The sequence below is a fragment of the Monosiga brevicollis genome, genomic scaffold (genome assembly GCF_000002865.3).
Source record: "Monosiga brevicollis MX1 MONBRscaffold_4 genomic scaffold, whole genome shotgun sequence".
NCBI lineage: Eukaryota > Choanoflagellata > Craspedida > Salpingoecidae > Monosiga > Monosiga brevicollis.
This window is the reverse complement of record NW_001865041.1, coordinates 1,673,707-1,692,742: the sequence shown is the minus strand read 5'-3', so window position 1 is coordinate 1,692,742 and position 19,036 is coordinate 1,673,707. Positions and strand designations below refer to the sequence as shown.

The window sequence follows — 19,036 nt, the reverse complement described above, 5'->3', positions numbered from 1 at the left end:
TCCCCCCCCCCACCCTCCCCAATGTCCCAAGCTGGCAAGCACGTACCGCTTTTCTCGTTGGCAGAGTCCAGTGATCTCCCTGTCGAGCAGCTTGATGCCGCCGTGTGATTCTAAAACGTGTCTACGGAGAGATTACTCAGCGGTAAATCTCGCGGAACAATTTTGACACGAATGGATCTACCAATCGGCGCGTATTGATCAGTCATGCCAACAATGCCACAAGAAGAGAAGCGGGCGGCACACGCAGGGTGACGTACTTTTGGCGGATGCAAGGTAGTGTCGTTTGAGCGATGTCGGGTGGGTTTCTTTCGACCATCAGACCAATGGCCGCAGTCGCACCGCACGGAGTTTGGAAAACAGGCAGCAAAGTTTGCCTGGAGAAGAGGGAGGCATGCTGACGGACGGCGAGGATCACTGGTGTGGTCGGGTTGATGTGTCCAAATGGCGGCGCACAGCTTTGAGGCGGGAAACGCGTCGATAGCGGGCGTTGCATGTCCGTGATCGGTTACGCTCAGGAGCCATTGCACCGCTATTGCTGGGATGGAGAGCAGAGTGAGGCGCGAATGGTCGGTCGTCGCGGAGCATGGCGGGGGCGCGCGGGCGGCGTACCTTGTTCAGTGCTGGGCGGTGTGCGGGAAAATGCCCGACGCTCCACAGTTGCGCACCAAAATTTGGATTTGGACCCACACTTGCAGAATGTAGCTCCTCATTTGACAAATGATTGCTCAATCTAGAGCACCTCTCTGCCGAGCACAGCTTCGAGGGGACGGTATGAACATATCGAGTCGGTCCGATTGAGACGTCGGGCAAAGGCAGGCAAAAGGAATTCTTTGTTTGTTGTTCACATGTCAATTACATTCAAGGTCGAGCACAAGCATAATCTACCTGGCTCCCGTTAGCTCGCAGATTTCCGATTGAACTCGGCGCGTAGAGGGGTGCGCCTCGCCCAGCGTCGCCAACTTGATCTTCAACGCCTTGCCGTAGTACTCGAGCGCCTGCTCATACTGGCCCTGAGTCTTGTAGACAATGGCCATGTTGTTGTAGGTGATGCCCGTGTGCGGGTGCGCCTCGCCCACCGTCGCCAATTGGATTGTCAACGCCTTGCCGTAGTACTCGAGCGCCTGCTCGTGCTGGCCCTGCTTGTAGTAGACAAAAGCCATGTTGTTGAAGGTGGTGCCCGTGAGGGGTGCGCCTCGCCCAGCGTCGCCAACGGATCTTCAACGCCTTGCCGTAGTACTCGAGCGCCTGCTCGTACTGGCCCTGGTCTTGTAGACAATGGCCATGTTGTTGTAGGTGGTGGCCGTGTGCGGGTGCGCCTCGCCCAGCGTCGCCAAGTGGATCTTCAACGCCTTGCCGTAGTACTCGAGCGCCTGCTCGTACTGGCCCTGTTTGTAGTAGACAAAAGCCATGTTGTTGAAGGTGGTGGCCGTGTCCGGGTGCGCCTCGCCCAGCGTCGCCAGTCGGATCTTCAACGCCTTGCCGTAGTACTCGAGCGCCTGCTCGTACTGGCCCTGGTTCTCGTAGACACTGGCCATGTTGTTGTAGGTGGTGGCCGTGTCCGGGTGTTCCTCGCCCAGCGTCGCCAGTTGGATCTTCAACGCCTTGCCGTAGTACTCGAGCGCCTGCTCGTACTGGCCCTGGTTATAGTAGACACCAGCCATGTTGTTGTAGGTGGTGGCCGTGGCGGGGTGCGCCTCGCCCAGCGCCGCCAATTGGATCTTCAACGCCTTGCCGTAGTACTCGAGCGCCTGCTCGTACTGGCCCTGGCTGTCGTAGACACTGGCCATGTTGTCGTAGGTGGTGGCCGTGTCCGGGTGCGCCTCGCCCAGCGTCGCCAGTTGGATCTTCAACGCCTTGCCGTAGTACTCGAGCGCCTGCTCGTACTGGCCCTGGTTCTAGTAGACACCGGCCATGTTGTTGTAGGTGGTGGCCGTGTGCGGGGTGCGCCTCGCCCACCGTCGCCAATTGGATTTCAACGCCTTGCCGTAGTACTCGAGCGCCTGCTCGTACTGGCCCTGGCTGTGGTAGACACTGGCCATGTTGTGATAGGTGCTAGCCGTGTGCGGGTGCGCCTCGCCCAGCGTCGCCAATTGGATCTTCAACGCCTTGCCGTGGTACTCGAGCGCCTGCTCGTACTGGCCCTGGTTGTTGTAGACACAGAGCCATGTTGTTGTAGGTGGTGGCCGTGTCCGGGTGCGCCTCGCCCAGCGTCGCCAATCGGATCTTCAACGCCTTGCCGTAGTACTCGAGCGCTTGCTCGTACTCGCCAAACTCCCTCAACACCTTTCCAATCTGCATACAAAAACTTGCAAACCCCGCCCCCTCGCCGTCCTCCACCTCTCGGGCTCTGGCCGCCACAAGTGCCTGCTCCAGGCACCACCCCCGCAGCTCCGCCTTGATCCGGGCGTTCAGTTCCGTAAAGCCCAACGTCGCCTCCACCGTCTGGAAGATCATGGCCCGGTCACTGGCCTTGAACGCCTCGGCCTTTTCCGCCTGCACCCGCACAAGCATGTCCATCACTGCGTCGCTGTCCTCCGCCAAAGCGTCCACAAACCCGTCCACCTCGGCCTCGGGCAGCCGAATGTCCAGCTGCACCTGCCCATTCAGCGCGTGCATCATTTCAAACAGGCACCAGGCCCGCGTCATGGGCACCGGGTCGCGCCAGGGGCTCATGACCAGCAACACCCGCCCAATCTCCTTGATGTTCTCCTGAAACGTGTTGCACCACCTGCCACACCCAAACACCGTCAGTACCACGGGCCACCCCGCACCCCGACAAGCACCGCGAGACGCACCACTCGTAGGGGAGGTCAACAGCAGCGTGCTGGTTGTTGGGCACGAGGTCGAGCCAGTAGTAGGCGCCCGGCACCTCCGTCCGCTCGTGGTACAGCACCGTAGCCAGGGTCGTGGCAAAGCTGTACTTCCAGGCATGGGACACAAACACGGTGGCCGGCGCGAGGTGGGGCCGCTGTGCGGGGTCCTCCAGGAGCAGGTCGACCCAGGCGCAGGCGCGGGCCTTGGTCAGCGGCATGACGTAGCGGGTGCAAATCTCCGAGGTGGTGAGCTTGTCAAACTCGTCACCAAACTGCTGGCGGAGTTGGGTCTCGAGCGCCTGGAGAAAGGCGGCGCTCACCCCAAGCAGGGCGCGCTCCGAGCCTGGGATGGGGATGGGGAGGGGGGTGTGACGACGATCAGTTGGTGGGGGCGGGGGCGGTGGAGGGACGGTGACTGACCTGCTGAAAGGTCGGCCTTGGCGTCGATTCTGGGGGATGGCTCCCTTTTCTTGGGCGGATCGCCTCTTGTCCGGCTCTGGCAGCAGCCCATGATGGCGCCGGGGAAGACAAACACTTCAAAGACACACAAAGGTGGGCGTATCAATCGCCGCGAAACACTGCCAAGAGAGCCTTGGCCGTGATGGTGATGTGGAAAAATACGCCAGCACCAGTCCGAAGGCACTCTGCTTCTACTGCAATGACTGACTCTTGTTGGGCGTTTTTCGCCACCAACAAGAGAATCAAGTCACGCTATTGTTGGGCGTTTACGCCAAGAATAGAATCAGGGCCGGAATTTATGTTTTCCTTGGTTTAGTGTCTTATGACTTTTTGTATTCTTTTGAATGCTCTTGCCTTTTAGACCTTCTACCCGACTTAATGGGGGGACTGAAGCAGCACTTTTAAGTTAGTGCGTCAAGTATTACACTTTGGAGGCTATAACGTTAAAATAGAAGGTGTAAATGGTAATTTTATAAGCTTTTTTGTGATTTTAAAAAAAATTTGAAACAACTTGGGCACTGATGTCCCAGAGACGAGGACGGCTACCAGTACCGAAGCGCACCCCGCACGAGTTGAGTCGAGAAAACCAAACAAGGCACATTCGCTCTGCAATAGAGCAACATTGTGAGGCATTCCAGTGGCTGAAGTCACGTTGGCGATGCCATTTATGATAAGACTTGACTTAATGGGAATTTGAATCGAAATTCCCATTAACAGTGGTCGAGGACTTTTTGTAATAGATCACGACACCCCTGTTTCTCACATACGTTCGAAAGATGCTTGTCTCACGTTTCCAGCAAAAATCGAGCGACACCCATTGTAACTTTCTGGCAAAAGTTACAATGGATTTCCTGAGTGGGTCAATTTTTCATGTCAATTATGTTAGGGCCCATCCTGGGGAGAGGGGACAACCTCGCTCGGCTGAAAGCATTGCGACAGGAGAGTGTGAGGCAGGGCTAATCCCTCCATCCGGGGATTGGTGGTCGTCTCTGTGGCGCCCTAGGAATTCATCGTCAACATCCGCACCACCACTTGGCAAGGGAGTGTTGACTGTGAAATCATCGTCGGATTCTGAGTCCGAGTCCGAGTCGTCCGACGCTTCGGAAGCATTAGACTGGGGCAGGGCAATGTATGTTGCCAACCGCTCGAGCTCCTTAAAAGAGTGATCGATGCAACCGGCCACGTCGCCATGCGTCAGCTCCTTGAATGCGGCGAGTAGCTCTGCTTTTACCTCGTTGAATGTACGATCAGCCCTGTATGCGCGGCCAACCTTTCCTTTGACCTGCGCCCAAACCAATTCGATGGGCTGCAGATCTGAGTAGTGCGGCGGGGAGAATAGAATCGTGTGCCCCATTGCCGCTGCCATGGCCACGATCACCGGCTGCACCTTTGTAGCGAGTTGCGGATGCGCAGCCAACCAGATGCTCTCCTTGGTCGCTGTGGGGTCAATCTCAATGTTGTAGGCCTGGCACGCAGCGATGAGCTCGGCTTTCGGCATGTCCTTGCGCGGGGCCCCCCGTGGCAGGGACCGATGGTAAGAGGCGCTGTCCATGACAATCACCGTGTCCTCGATCCCTCGCCGCCGCAGCGCCTCCAAGAGCTTGGCCATCCACGCTTCAAAGTATTCGCGGTTGAACATGCCATGATAGTCTTGCGGCTGCTTGCCCCCCACAAAGATATCCAACGTGTCGTCAAGAAGTTGTGCCTCATGAACAGGCTGGCGTAGGGGACCGGGAACCCTGGGGTCCTCACCAATGATGGCGGCGATAAAACAACACCGCTGCCCTTTCTGTGCGGCGCGCCTGCTGGGACCGTCACCGAGCGACTCATGCATCGTGTCGTGATGGAGCTTGTAAGGGTGATGGATGTAGCTCTCGTCCATAAAGACAAACCGCTTCCTGTAGCGCAAGGCCAGTGCGGTCCCCACGTAGGCATCGCGGCGCATCATGCTCTGCTCCCTCTCACGGTACAGCAGAGTTCCGGTGCGACGCTCGCGGCGGAGCCCGAGCTCGCGAATGAGAATCTGCACGTAACGGCGCACCGCGAGCTTCTCCTTGCCGCCCGCGTCCTGCAGGTGGGCTGGTAGGTATCCCCGACGCGCAGAGAAAATCCGTCAGGGTATCGGCGACCACGCGCTCGCCTTTTTGCTCCTTGTCCAAAAGAAAGTTGCGGATATCCACGCGCAGCTTCTTGGTGCGGCGGATGCGCCGGGGCTTGTAGCCGCGTGCGGCCCCACTGGGCGTGTGCTGCGGTAGCCGTCGATGCAGCACAAATTCCTTCCATGCGGCACCGCAGGCATTGGCGTTGCGGCCCAGCACGGCAGCTACCTCCTCGGCCCACACGTGCTTGGCCGCCCGCCCACCGCTCGCCGCCTGCCCCGCTTTCCAGGCATTGTGGCGAAGGTGGAGGTGGACGGAGATGATGTCAAGCAGCTCATAGGCCGAGAGCGCCTTCTGCAACATCTGTCGGCGCTGGTCCTGGACCCACTTGCGGCCCTCGGCCAGGTAGGCGTCGTCGACCACGACGGTCGGGACGCGAGAGCGGGTGGCCGCCTTGTCGCCCCCAGATGCGCCCGCAGAGGCGCGCCGCTTCGCACGCTGGTCATCCGCATGTGCCATCAGCTCCTCCCGATCCTCCGCGGGTGGCTCCCAGGCGGGATCGGCCGGCGGCCGCCCGCGCCCTCGCCCGCGCCCTCGCCCTCGCCCTCGCCCTCGCGGCATGTCGGTGGAAAGAGCCGCGCCGGCGCCATTTCTGAGCATTTACATTTGGTAATTTGGTAGCCAGCATCCCGAGGTGCACGAACTGGACATGTGAGGCAGGGTGTGTGAGCGATGTGTGAGGTCTCACAACAGGCGTCAAGCGTCAATGAAGTGACTAGGGGAAAGCCAACAGAAAATCCCATCGTCAGGCTTTTTCCGCCTCTCTTTTGATCAACTGGTTCACGAGTTGCATTTACTATATTACAAAAAGTCCTCGACCACTGTAAGTCACTTCCAAAAAGTCGCGAGAACAAAGATAACTGCAGTTTTCTGGATTTCACGAAGTGAAAATTGTCAGAAATTCCATTTAACAGTCCCCGACAACTTTAGTGATTGATTCTTAACCCCTCTTTTTCTTTGTGTCATTCGATCGGATTCGCGCTAGCGCGATGGGCTGGCGGGCTTTCTCCGTTCTCAAAAATATGCACCATAGCCAAAGTTATGAATTTTCTAAGCTACACCCCAGCTGGGCCTACTGCCCGGCTTCTGACCCCCATGCATGTTACTCGTCCCCTACGTCGCTTGCAGACGCGTCGTCGGACACTTGGGTGCCGTCAGACTGTTCCGTCGCGTGGCCAGGTGGAAACCCCTCCTCGGCCTCGCTGTCCGACACGTCGTCGCTGTCACTGTCACTTTCGGCACCCTCGGCGTCAGCCATGCGCTGGAGCATGTGGTTGAGCTCCTCGACTTTTTTCCAAGAGTGGTCAATGCAGGCAGCCACGTCGTCATTGCTCAGGTCCCGAAATGACGCTTGTAACGCCTCCTTGACCTGTGAAAAGGTTCGCTTTGTGTGGTACGTCCGGCCTACCCGGCCTTTCACTTGAGCCCAGATCAGCTCGATCGGCTGAAGGTCTGAGTAGTGAGGTGGAGAAAAGAGCACCTCATGCCCCGCTGCGACAGCCTTGGACACAGTCACGGGCAGGATGTTGGCTCGGATCCAAGGCTCGACCTGCGCCCAAATGGCCTGCTTGGTCTGGCTACCACCCACGTCCAGGCCCAACTGACGGCAGGCAGCGACCAGATCATCCTTCTTCTGCGACTGTCGCGGGGTGGATGCTGGCAAGGACTTGTGGTACCTGGCATTGTCCATAACGATGATGGCGTTCTGAACCCCCATGCGCGCCAGCTCTGCAAGCAGCACATCCATCCACGTCGCAAAGTGCGCCTTGGCCGCTTCGACTCCTGGGTGTTAAAACATTGACGTGGCCCCGCATACAGCTGACAGTGGTATTGGTGCCGATAGGCCGAGCGTCGAGCCAAGGCAGATCGTGCATCCCAACTCCTACGTCAGCTCACAACCAGTATCAAGAGGTCGATGACCTTTGTCGATTCCGCCCACGTCAACAACTTGGCCGCCTGGTCAACCCTGAGCGCCCCCTCCCGCGGACAGCGAGGCACCCATCTTCATCGCTGCGTGTACGAGCCAGGGCACGATCGTGGAGCTTCTTGAGATGCGCCGCAGTGTCCGAGAGGACGCACTCGAGTTGCTTGAGCAAATGCCCAAACTCAGCTCTGCCGAGCTTGCTCTTTGCTTCGTACTCGTCATCAAGACGCTGACAGCTCGGACAACCATATGAGTCCGGCGCGTTTTTTGCGTTGGACCCTAACCCTAACCTGACCACCGCGGGGCCTCGGAATCCAGTCAGAGTAGCCGGCGCATTTTCGAGTCTGGACGAGCCGTGGGCAGACCTTGACTTGGTGCATCGCTCGGGTCGGCATGCTGGCATGATCAAAGCCAACTGTAAGTTGGTTTCCCAGATGGCGCGAGCGCTGCTACGTCTTCATGTGCTGCAAATATGCCTTTGTAGCGTCCTGATACCCTAACGCTAACCCTAACCTTAGCCCTAACCCTAACCCTATTTCTGTTCTTATTGATGCCGGCCCCCAGGTCTTGGCCGTATCTTATTCGTGGACGAGACGCCTGGTCTCCGCGCCGGATTCACAAAAAAAAGTGCCAAGGTGTATTCCTCAGCCGACCAAACTGTAGATCAAGGGTGTCTTCCCGGACAAACCTACTCCGCCATTTTTAAGTGGGGAGGCAGTCGAGCCCACCCGCATGCCCGCGTCTCCGCCGCTTGATGACCGAAATTCACTTTCCTCAGATTCAACCCCGCCCACTCAAACAGCAGCACCTTCCATTGACCAAAATGAAACATCCAATGTTACATTCTTCGAGTCTGGTGTTCAGCAAGGTGGCGCAGTGGCCAAATGGAGGCGCCCGCCGCGCGTGGTTCACCCCCAGCGGCTCGCGTCTCCAATTTCTCAAGTCTAAGCGAGTGGTCTGGCGGTTGCCCGGCACCGACAACAAACCTGTCGCAGCGTCGACTCTCAGGGTAGCGACGGTACTATCATGTTCACTCTGATTTCGCTCTGACAGCATGTGCATGTACGCTGGCGACACAAAGGCGTCTTCGCCTCTGCGCACCACAGACGACAGAGAGGTACACAAAATGATGGGTCCAGCTCAAGCATGGTGCATGGGGAGCAAATGATTGAGACCCTATCGTGAGGCGTTCGTGCGGGGCATCCTGCTGCTGCTTAAGACGGGGGCTTGCTGCCATTCTGCTGGCCAGCAAACCAGTGCCCCCACGCATCACAACTGCACAGGGCGCCAGGGGCGTGCTCGGTCATCGTGATATGGGGGCAGTCCAACCACCAAAATCAAGGCAAGCACGTCCAAGGACGGCCAGCCAGAGGCCTGGCCCGACTGTGGCGATCGATTCGGGTCGAGGGCATGGTCGGGACGCGGGGCAGTGACAAACCAGTCTATTGTCTAGCTGCTGCGGTTCTCACCCAAAACCCCGAAGCACAGCCCACGCCGCGCCGAGGCTGCGCGCACCACGATCGCCCCGGCTGACCAAGCACACGACGCCATTGGGGGCGCCGTTTGGTGCGCTGGCCCACGTCGGTACTGCGACAGTTCAACCGACCAACCTGGACGCCGAGACCGAAAGACGCCCCCACCGCCAAAGTTTGTTTGGACGCGGCTGAACGACTCCTTGTTTTTTTTGACGACGCACTCAGCATGCGCGTCGGGGGGTTCCTTGCGTTTCTTCCTCCGGATGAGCCCTGTCGTCACCCATGTAAACAGGATGAGTCCCCTAACCTTATACACCTGGCTTTGTTTTATTTATATATCACCCTAACCCCAGCCCTCGCCCCAGCCCTCGCCCCAGCTCTAGCCCCAGTCTTAACCCCAGTCTAGTCCTAACCCTAGTCCTAGCCTAAGCCCTAGCCTCAGCCCTAACCCCAGCTCTAACCCTAGTCTGGTCCTAACCCTAGCCCACACCTCAGCCCTAGTCCCGGCCCTAGCCCAAGTGCCCGCAGTTGGTTTCACGTCAATGGCAGATTCACCTCCACCCGACTCGAAGCGCGCCTGGCTCACACATGTTGGTGATGCTGCTGCTGGCGTGCCAGCCCATCCATCGCCACAACCAAATATTTGTTTTGGAAGAGGCTGGAAGGGTCTAAAGGGGCGTGAACATGCCGACGACCAACCGATTCGAGAGAATTTTGCTTAGAGGACGGCCGTGTGCGAAAAAGTTTTTGGTGCTCGTGTCCGGGCATGGCTTGGCTCGCCAACAACGTGGTTGGTATGATCGAGGGCCGGGATGGGATCTGGCCGGAAAGACTTTGTGAGCACTGATGTAAAGGTATGGATTGGCACGTCGCCAGCTCAACGGTACCCCCTCTACCCCTCTATCCCGAGGCAGCCGCAGAAACGATGTGTGATGAGCGAGCCTGCGGCATGGGCAAGTCAGCTTGCGGCTCGGGCCACGAGAGGGGGCGGACTGGGGTAGGGCTGGGTCGGACCGGGCAGTATCGGGTCGGGCTGGGTAAGACCCTGACAACGAAGAAATAGGATGTGTGAAACAAACGTTGATGCCTCCTGCCCATGCATCCTGCGCATGGGAGCCACGTCAGCTTCTTGGGATTTGAACACCGCATAAACATGATGAGGCTTATAAAGACTTAGTACATGTAGTAATAAGGATCCATCCGAGTCCCTCGGACAACGACAGTCGTCGATTGGCTTGGCAGCCCGCGCCCAGAGCTGTTTGCAGAGCGCAATTGCCCGCTGCCACAGGAGTAGCTCTGGTTTCTCAACAAGAGCACCATCGCCACGTTTGCGCACATTTGTGCCTGGAATCAAAGAGTGGTGGAGACCTCTTTCGCCCCCCTCCCTCCTTTTTTTTTGATGTGCTATCCCCTCTCGCTCTCACACCTGATTCAGGCGAAACCAAAGTGGGACAGCCAGGCTCAGACCCAACACCAACACCGCCCACAAAGAAGGTGACAGGACGGTTGGCTGTCCGCTCGCACAACACGACCATGACCATAGTGGCTGCGCCGACCCTTCTTTCTTCGTACACGTGCACATGACGCCATGCATCACCCCGACTGAGAAGCCCCAACGATTTTGCCTCTTTCGAGCATGGCAGGTAGTTGGTGAGCGCAGGACATAGCATCGTCATATGGTCAAAATCGTTCGTGCGTGGGCCGTTGCATGACCTGCCCCGTATGTAGCGACGATGGCTCTTGGCAGTGCCCGGGGCCCGATTCAACCCTGGGCCCGCACGTCTTGGACAACACCAGCGTCAGGCCCCCAGAATGTGTCGTCAGCCGCTGGTTTCCTCGACGCTGGGGTGACAACTACGCACCACGACCAACGCCCAAAATCGGCATGTGCCATCGTTCCAAAGCGAGCTGCATTGTTCTTCTTTTTTGGTGACTTTGCTTGGCCCAGCCCCACTCTCGCTCGTTCCTGATCATACCATTCTGTCCCACGCAACGTGATGGGTTGTTCTCCGTCACGAAGACCTCGAGCCATACCATTCGAGGGAACACAGGGACAAGACTCGCCTTTACGTCAGCATGGAATAGGCCCCATGGAACCACATAGGCGACTTTGGGTAAGGATCCGCTTAAACGTCCTCTCGGGTTTTTCTTTTAAGAGTTTGCTTTGCTCACTGCACCCATGCTTGCACCCCTTTTTTTGTCAGCACCTACTTACCCCGATGCAGTTGGTTGGGTGCGCACACGCTGGCTTGGCATCCCTGACAACCGTCCAGAGTACAACCCTTTTGTCATGTGGAACCACGCCGTTTCACCATGGCATCACCATACACAAAAAGCATTGGTGGTCGGCACAGGCCCGCCCAGCCACGCTCGTCCAGTCAAACACAAAACATGCACGCCAGCCCCAACCCTACCGCACCCCCCGCCCCTTGGCATCATCCAACGAATTGATTGATGAAACAAGCGTAGAACACAACCACAACTGTGGGTAATTGGCTTGGTCATCGTCATTGTCCGCATGCGTCACCTTCACTCAACGTTGACGTCCTCTCAAAGCGACAAAAAATTCCCTGCCGGCGGCTGCGGTGTCAGTGTATGTTCGTGTGTGTCATGCTGCGTAGTCGGCTTGGCTCACTCTTAATGGTTCCTTCCACCCCTCCCTCCCGCCCCCACCCTTTTCAGCATGAAGAAGCGAAATTTGAGCTGCGCAGTGGTGCATTTTCTTCCGCGCCCAATTCCCCCGAGTTTGCTCCTGTTGACTTCTGCCGCCGCCGCCGCCGCCGCCGCCGCCGCCGCTTTCTCTCCCTCTCTCTCTCCCTCTCTCTCTCTCCTCCTCCTCCCTCCCGCCTGCTACAATCTCATCTCAACGCCCAAGGAGTGCCGATCGCACAGCACCGCCACCTGCACGATGAGCGCCATGCCTTTGGCCATGGCCCTGCCCCGTCATCCTCGTCAAGAGCGACAGTCTCGGCGCAAGATTAACACTTGCCAATATTGCCACAAGCTGTTCTCCTCCCGCTCCTCGGCCCGCCGCCACGAACGCATCCACACTCATGAGGGCCTAGCTTGCCCCCTCTGCCCGCGCCAGTTTAATCGCCGCGACCATCTCGTATGTCAGCCCTGCCGCAGCCTGCCCCGTGTCAGCGTGACCTACCGTCTCATTCAAATGCCTCCTTTTCCTCCCCTCCCATCGTTTAGAATCATCACCTCCGCCGCCATCAGAATCAAATCTACAAGTGCCCGCTCTGTGCAAACGAATACAGTCACGCCTCCTCCTTCAAGCGCCATGTTGAGCGAGACCACGATCAGACCCCCCTCGACCTCTCCTCTCTGCAACAATACACCCACACCGTTACCGACGCCCCCGGCCACAGCGGTGCCCCCCACCCCATGCTTCACACGCAATACCAGCATGGCGACCGCCTCAATGAGCAACAACACCTCGTATCGCCGACCTCCTCCATCGGCAGCGGGCCCACCATTCCAACCTCCCAGTACGTTTTCAAGGCTGCCATGCCTCACGGCTCGACTCGTCGCGCTCGCTGTTCCCTCGTTGCGCCTGACATGCGCAGCGTCGGACTCATGCCCTGACGCCTTGTTTCCACCTGCTGCACAGCGCCACCGCCCCGCCCCAGCTGCCCTTGCCTTCAGACTCCCACCGGCCTTTCCAGCCTCTGCAGCCCTTGCACGAAGCCTTCCACCCGCAACTGCAGCTAGACCCCCAGATCAGCGCGGCCTCGCATCCTTCCCCTCTGGCTCCCCCGACCCACCCCTTCGCTTCCCTGATGCATGCCAGCCAGCCCTCGCTGACTGAGCTGGTGGCGCTCTTACTGCAACAGAGCAACAACGCGGCAGCCGGCAACACCATCATTCCCCGGCCCATGGCCACACAGGCTGTACCAGCTGCCCCGACGTACCCCGCGGGCCCTGGCCTCGGTTCGGAAGCAACCCAGACTCAACACCAGGCCGCTACCCCCTCGTCCTCGGGTCCCACTTCCCTGCCGCCTCTACATCACCAACTCAGCCTCGATCTGCTCGTTTCCATGCTGATGCACGGCACCGAGCGGCTGACTCAACCCGAACCCACCTACCCTTACTGAAATCACAAAAGGCCTCGGCGGCGCCTTCTAGTGACCACGCCCTGATCCCTCGCTGGCTCGAGCATCAAGCATGCCACTTTGCCCTGTTGTTGTACCTCGGACACCAAAGCCCTTTCTCGATGGGAAGCCCTCGAGCGCTGCATTGCAGCACTTTGCTGTTCCCACTCTTACCAATTCCGTGCCTCATTCCTCATCATCGCGTGTGACATTATTGTCATGATTGGCCCCGCAAAAGGGCATCGAGAGTATCTACCCTGCCCTGCCCAATGGCATGGCGCAGCTGTTGTTTACCCAGACCCTGAATGACCGTAACAGATCCAACTGCCCCGCCCCGGAATTTTTCCGCCCCTACCCACCATCCCACCATCCCACTTCCGTTGTTACTCGCATTGCACTCGCTCGCTCACACGCGGCCGCATCATGCATCCATGTGTTGGCGATTCCATAAACAACCACTCTATATTCAGCTGTCTTGTTGTCGTCCTGCCCTATGATAAGTTTCCCCGCCTGCGTTCGTGGAATCAATCAAGCTTTCTTTTGTTCGCGTGTTGTCGGTTTTTTTTTGTTTCCTCTCTTTTCCCAGACTTTGACTGCCTGGTGACCATGACAATAAAGATCATGTGTTTCTGTTTGCTTGCTCGGTGATATCCGAACCCCTCTTTAACTGCTGCTGTGTGTCTGCCCTTGCCCCCTCTCCAATAATGCTTCGAACTATAATCGAGCAAAAATTTTCAATCCGTATGTATCTTGCACGACGGTGATGTCAGCCTCATCTATATGGATCGGACACAATGGCGCATACGCGACGCAGCGTTGAACAAACAAGTGAATGCGTCATACGTGTTTGTGGTAGTGAAACTGAGTGCCTTGCTCTTCATCTACGCTGGTTCGCGACGCTGCCTGTCATTGCGGAAACAAGAGGAAGAACCAGACTTCTCGCAGCCAGGCACGGCATCTGGTCTGGTCTGATCTGCGCGGGCCGGCAGCACACACGAACGCTGCCTTGGCCGCGATGTCGCGCTGCTGTTTGTGATTTGTTCACAGGTGTCTTGCTCGATCCGACGTATGAAGTGGGGTAAGGATGCGTTTGCCCCTGTTTGTGCTACACACCATCACAAACACAAATCTGGCGCCATGTGAGCGCCCCCTCTCCCCGGCCCATTCCGCCTCACACTATTCTCTACCCTCAACGAATGTTTCAAAGTGGAAGAATGGATCCATCATAGTCGGTCAGAATTGACAGCTCGACCAGCACACGATTCGGCAGAAACAACGACTTCGTGGTGATCACACGCACAGATTCCAAGGCGCCCTTTGGTGGCAGGCGCCATCGCTTGTTGTCTGTTTTTTTCTCGATAATGTCTGGTTTGATGAATGAGTGAACCGAATGAGTACAGCCCTACGCTCCGCACTCGACGCTTCATCGCACGGTCGCTGAAGCATGAACAAAACATGGCACTCCCTTTGAAGCGTGACCTCTCTCGCTCACACGCTCACCCCCTTCCCGCCGCCCACATTGCGCGCCTCGCACAAACCGTCCACACTGCAGGCTGAACCTACTGCCACCCATACCCACGCGACTGCAGCGTGGTCAAAACTCTCAACGTTCTCCCTCGCGCATGCTTTACCCTACCGTTCCACACTGTACATCTACACTTGGATCGCCTGGGACAAAAGCCCATGGGAAAGGCAATCCCTTTGCGTCAAACAAACGCACACCACAACAAGCAGAATTAAAACCCTCAACCATCAAGCACATCACTGTCGCATGAATTTTCTCACGGACAGAAAACATCTGACAAATTGGTCTTTGTCAGACCATTTTATTAATCTTAACACCTGCTCTTGGAAATAAAGAGCTTCCGGCGGTGCGGGCGATCGATCGCAATGCGATCTCTCACGATTCGACGCTCCCGACGCCCCCGACGCCCCCGACCCTCTCTGCACCTTTTTATTCCTCCCGGTCACCTCACCCCCACTTGCTTTTTCTCTCCGTGTCTTTATCTCTTTGCATTCCCATCACCGTGTTTGCAGTGTTTTGTGCAGCGATCCTGGAATCATGGCCACTGCTAACGCTGTGGCGGCCCGCCTGCCCGCCTGCCTGGTCCTTCTCTGCCTGGGTTTGGGTAAGGACGCCATCGCACGTTTGCCCCTTTCCTGCCATCCCGGTGACGGAGAGGCAAGCTGCGTTTCTTGCTGATTGATGTGCCTGGGGTTTGCCTTGCTCGTGCCAACGCCATTAGCACTTGCGGACCCCTCAAAACCGACTGGCCATGCTGCCCCCGTCCCCACCGTCGTCATCAACCTGGACGATACCCCCTTTGACCGCTGGCGTGCCGCTGTGCGTATTCTGCGTCCTGCCGCGACATTCAACCTCCTCGCAACGCCCCCGCCCTTTTTCTCTCGCGCCTCTCTGAGCCATGTAGCTTGTTGCTGCCGATCCAAACTGATTCGAGTGCTGGCATTTGGGCTGGCAATCGCAATGGCCTCTTGTTGCGCACGCTCCTCCAGGTAGCCCCGTACAAGGAGGCCCTCAAGCCCGTGGTTGACTATGTCAAGTCCCAGGTGCCTCCCAATGTTTTTGCCCTCGTTGATGAAGCCATGGGTGACATTGACCGTACGTCGACATCTGCTCCGTGCCAACACACACGCGCGCGCACGCACACAAAAGCGCTACCGCCGATACACCTGCACGCATCACTTCACGTTGCCGGTCTGCATCGCCTTTGACCAGTGCGTGGCCATGAACTCACCCCATTCTGTCATGTCTCACTTCTTTTTTTTTTTTTAACCAGAGCGCCTGGGCCAGCCCTGGGCCGACGAGATTCGAGGCGTGGCCAATGCGACGGGCTTTGACCTGGGAGAGATGGTCCTGTGCAATCTCTTTTACGAACTCAACTCTGGCTGCACCTCGACCGTGGCCATGCACGATGACGGCACCATCCTCCATGGCCGCAACTTGGACTACAGCATTCCTGGACTGCAAAACATTACCATCCAAGCCAACTTTACGCGCAACGGTGCCCTGGTCTACAGGTCCGTGGCCCGTGACCCGCTCGGGCAAACCCACGGCCGCCTTGGCGCTGTGACCACGTATCTTGATATCATCCTTTCTTTTGATGAACCCGACGTAGGACGACCACCTATGCTGGATATGTTGGTGCTCTCACCGGTATGAAGCCAGGTGTCCTCAGGTCAGTTGACCATAACCGGCTGTCATTGGCTTTGATCATCAAAAGCGCGCTGCTCCAGCAGAGAGGATTTGCCCCTGAAAGCTTGCAGAACATTCCTTGACGCTAATGGTTCGTTGTTGTTTGCTCCCCACCCATCGGTTTGGCCGGGCCGGGCAACTGCAGCGTGTCTTTGGACCAGCGTCATACCAACGCTACGCTCTGGGACAACATTCGTGAGGCCCTCTTTCGCCATGGCAATAGCGTCGGCTTTACCCTCCGCTCAGTCCTGGAGACCAACTCGAGCTTTGAAGACGCCGTTTCCTTTCTCTCCACCGTGGTATGTTCCCACGGCTGCAACCTTATTTACCGGCTTTCCGAGTTGCACACTCACCCATGGGCGCCTGCAGGACCTCATCTCTGTCGAGTACATTATTGTTGGCGGTGTTTCTGCGGAACAAGGCGCTGTCATCACTCGCGAACGAGAGGATGCCATTGATGTCTGGCGAATCCAGGTGAGACCATGCTCGGATAAAACCTGTGTCTGCCTCGGTCGGCCGCGTGACGTGACAGTGTGGCTCTTTTGAATCGCCTAGCCAGACCTGCCATCAGTCAACCCCCTCTGCAAAGTCTGTATCTCTTTCCCACCTCATCTCTACCCATGCTGGTTTAGTATCCGCGCCGCTGGTTTCTGGTAGAGACCAACTACGACCACTGGAAACCAGTGCCGAGCAGTGATGACCGGCGCGATCCTGCCAACGCCTTTCTCAACCAATACTCCCCCTCCAACGTCTCCACCGCAGCCTTTGAGCAAATGCTCAACACCTACCCCATGCTCAACGGCATGACAACCTACACTGCCGTCATGAGGTCGGTCTTGGTTGGCAACTTGTTCCCACGCGTACGCTCGTCGTTATTGTTTTTTTTTTTTTTTTTTTTTTCCCTCACGTCTCTCGTCTTCTCGGTTTGCTACTCGGCCTCAGCGCTGGGACTGGCTATTACTCCTCGGCCTCCCAGAACAATCCCTAGTGTGGTTGGCCGCTGTGTTTGCGTTTGTCTTAATCTTTTTCCAATTTGAAATGTCGCTTGACAATAACACACGTATTGGAGGTGAAAGGCAATGCATGTGATGCGGTGAACGAGGCAGCCCGTGTGACGCCCCTGGTGAGCTGGTTCCGTGAAAGCTGCTTTTGGGATGGCCCGATTCGACTTTTTTAGGCCAGGCAGACAAGATTAGATACAGCTGCCCTGCTGCTGATAGCCTGGCAGGCTCGACAACGGGTAGAGAGCAGGGCTTGGGAGGAGGACGTGGACTGAGTGGACGTTTGTCGAGGCCGGAGGTCGAAAAGGGGCACGCCTGACCATGAAAGTGGGAATCGCATGTTCCCACTTTTGACGCGTGTGACAAGGGAACGGGGAGGTAATGACTCCCCCTCCAAAAGCAAAAGGATGACAATTCAATTTTGGTAGTTGACGATCATTTTCAACAGCGCGATGGACAGCAAAATCAGTGCCTTGTCGCTAGCTGCGTTGAAAAAGGCGCTTGCTGAGACGGTGAGCTCGGTGCAGTGATTCTGTGCCATGGCTTGATGTTTGTCGTCACGCTCGTGCTCTCACAGGGTCCCGTGCAACTTGCCTCAGGGCCTGGCGGAGGACGCAAAAAAAGCAAAGGAGAGCGCGGAGAACAAAAAATGCTTTGAAATCACGGTCGACACGGCCGCCACGTTTGCGTGCGCGGCCTGTCCATTGACCCGCGACCTTTGCGAACCCACAACTGTTGATGATTTCATCGAGGCTGCAGAGCTCTTTGACTTTTTCAAACCCGATGGCACCCCTATCCACATGACAGAGCAGCAAAAGCTCGTGCAAAAGTTGCTCCTCGAACACGTTTACCAAGTTGTATACCGCCCCAGCTTTAGCGGAGGCGCCGGCCGCCTTGTTCTTGGACGCAAGGGTGCAGCCAAGACGACCACGCTACTCATGGTATACGGTGTTCTCAGCGTGCTTTTACCACGCCGTCATGTAGTCCTTTTTGCAACAGTACAGGCCAACCTGGATGTACTCGCCACGCTGACCCAAGCCTACGAACGGCGCCATGCAAGGAGGGGACTCACGTGGGAGACAATCGATGACTTACTCGCTGGGCTTGAAGGCAGCAGAGTGGTGGCACTGGTGGATGAGTTTCACACCGCGTATGCTTCACAAACGGCGTGGCGCGATGTCGCCTATCGGTTTGGGCAGCAGACTACCTACGGCACTTTCATTTTGAGTGGAAGCGCACCTTATCTGCGTGTATTGGCTTTTGGTGACGCCATCAAAGCGGACGTTGAAGCCACGTTTCTCAACTATACGAGCACACCCAATTTGAACAACACGCGGTATACGGTCATTGAAATGGAGCCAGCGACGTCTGACAAGGACCTTCAAGAATTGGCTGAGCGGTTTGGAGTGGCAAGAGCAAATGGTCTGCTGGACATGGACAAGGGCGAGTGGCTTGCTTTCATTGGGATGGTCACAGGTGGCCTGTTGCGCGAGATGGAGAAGGTTGCCGAGCAGGTACACAAACGCTGCGATCGGTTGAAGACGGCGATTTTTTCGTTCTTGAACAAGCATTCTCAACTCATCGAACAACTGCCAGCTTCGGAAGGCAACCAGCTTGTTGCCTGGTCAAAGCTCTCGCGTGACAAGCGAATCAAGTTACTGGTGCAGCTCAAGCCATGGCTTGCCACAGTAGGATGGGAGGACGAGACAGAGCATGAAATCAGCTCAGCTGCTCCTTTGCAGGGGTCATACTCACAAGTCGAGCGATTTCTCAACAGCCACATCCAGCTGCTTCAAGCACTTGGTCAACAGTTATGTGGCGAAGCAGAGACCGCCCAGCTCGCCCAGCTCGCCAAGATGCCATGGGAACTGATGCGAAAGATACCAGCCAACTC

At 57.1% G+C, this 19,036-nt stretch overlaps 5 protein-coding genes across 5 annotated transcripts; 2 read left to right on the top strand and 3 right to left on the bottom strand.

Annotated features, from left to right (window-relative positions):
- Window positions 1–885: 885 nt before the first annotated feature.
- Window positions 886–3,324, bottom strand: MONBRDRAFT_36252 (uncharacterized protein; the record flags this gene model as incomplete). Its single annotated transcript, XM_001743717.1, has 5 exons — window positions 886–1,192; window positions 1,256–1,895; window positions 2,137–2,728; window positions 2,796–3,156; window positions 3,234–3,324. Coding segments are annotated over 5 exons (1,989 nt in total), but the record flags the coding sequence as incomplete, so codon positions are not given.
- Window positions 3,325–4,149: 825 nt separating this feature from the next.
- Window positions 4,150–5,992, bottom strand: MONBRDRAFT_6496 (uncharacterized protein; the record flags this gene model as incomplete). Its single annotated transcript, XM_001743716.1, has 2 exons — window positions 4,150–5,340; window positions 5,402–5,992. The coding sequence occupies 2 exons, from the start codon at window positions 5,990–5,992 to the stop codon at window positions 4,150–4,152; spliced, it is 1,782 nt and encodes a 593-aa protein (XP_001743768.1).
- A 541-nt stretch (window positions 5,993–6,533) lies between these two features.
- On the bottom strand, window positions 6,534–7,148 carry MONBRDRAFT_23645 (uncharacterized protein; the record flags this gene model as incomplete). Its single annotated transcript, XM_001743715.1, has 1 exon — window positions 6,534–7,148. One exon carries the CDS (start codon window positions 7,146–7,148, stop codon window positions 6,534–6,536), a length of 615 nt encoding a protein of 204 aa, XP_001743767.1.
- A 2,494-nt stretch (window positions 7,149–9,642) lies between these two features.
- MONBRDRAFT_6494 (uncharacterized protein) lies at window positions 9,643–12,930 on the top strand (the record flags this gene model as incomplete). The annotated part of the gene is made up of 3 exons (XM_001743962.1): window positions 9,643–9,684; window positions 12,029–12,324; window positions 12,447–12,930. 3 exons carry the CDS (start codon window positions 9,643–9,645, stop codon window positions 12,928–12,930), a joined length of 822 nt encoding a protein of 273 aa, XP_001744014.1.
- A 2,800-nt stretch (window positions 12,931–15,730) lies between these two features.
- On the top strand, window positions 15,731–16,968 carry MONBRDRAFT_1488 (uncharacterized protein; the record flags this gene model as incomplete). The annotated part of the gene is made up of 5 exons (XM_001743961.1): window positions 15,731–15,966; window positions 16,065–16,124; window positions 16,287–16,440; window positions 16,511–16,615; window positions 16,774–16,968. Coding segments are annotated over 5 exons (750 nt in total), but the record flags the coding sequence as incomplete, so codon positions are not given.
- Between the last annotated feature and the right edge of the window lie 2,068 nt (window positions 16,969–19,036).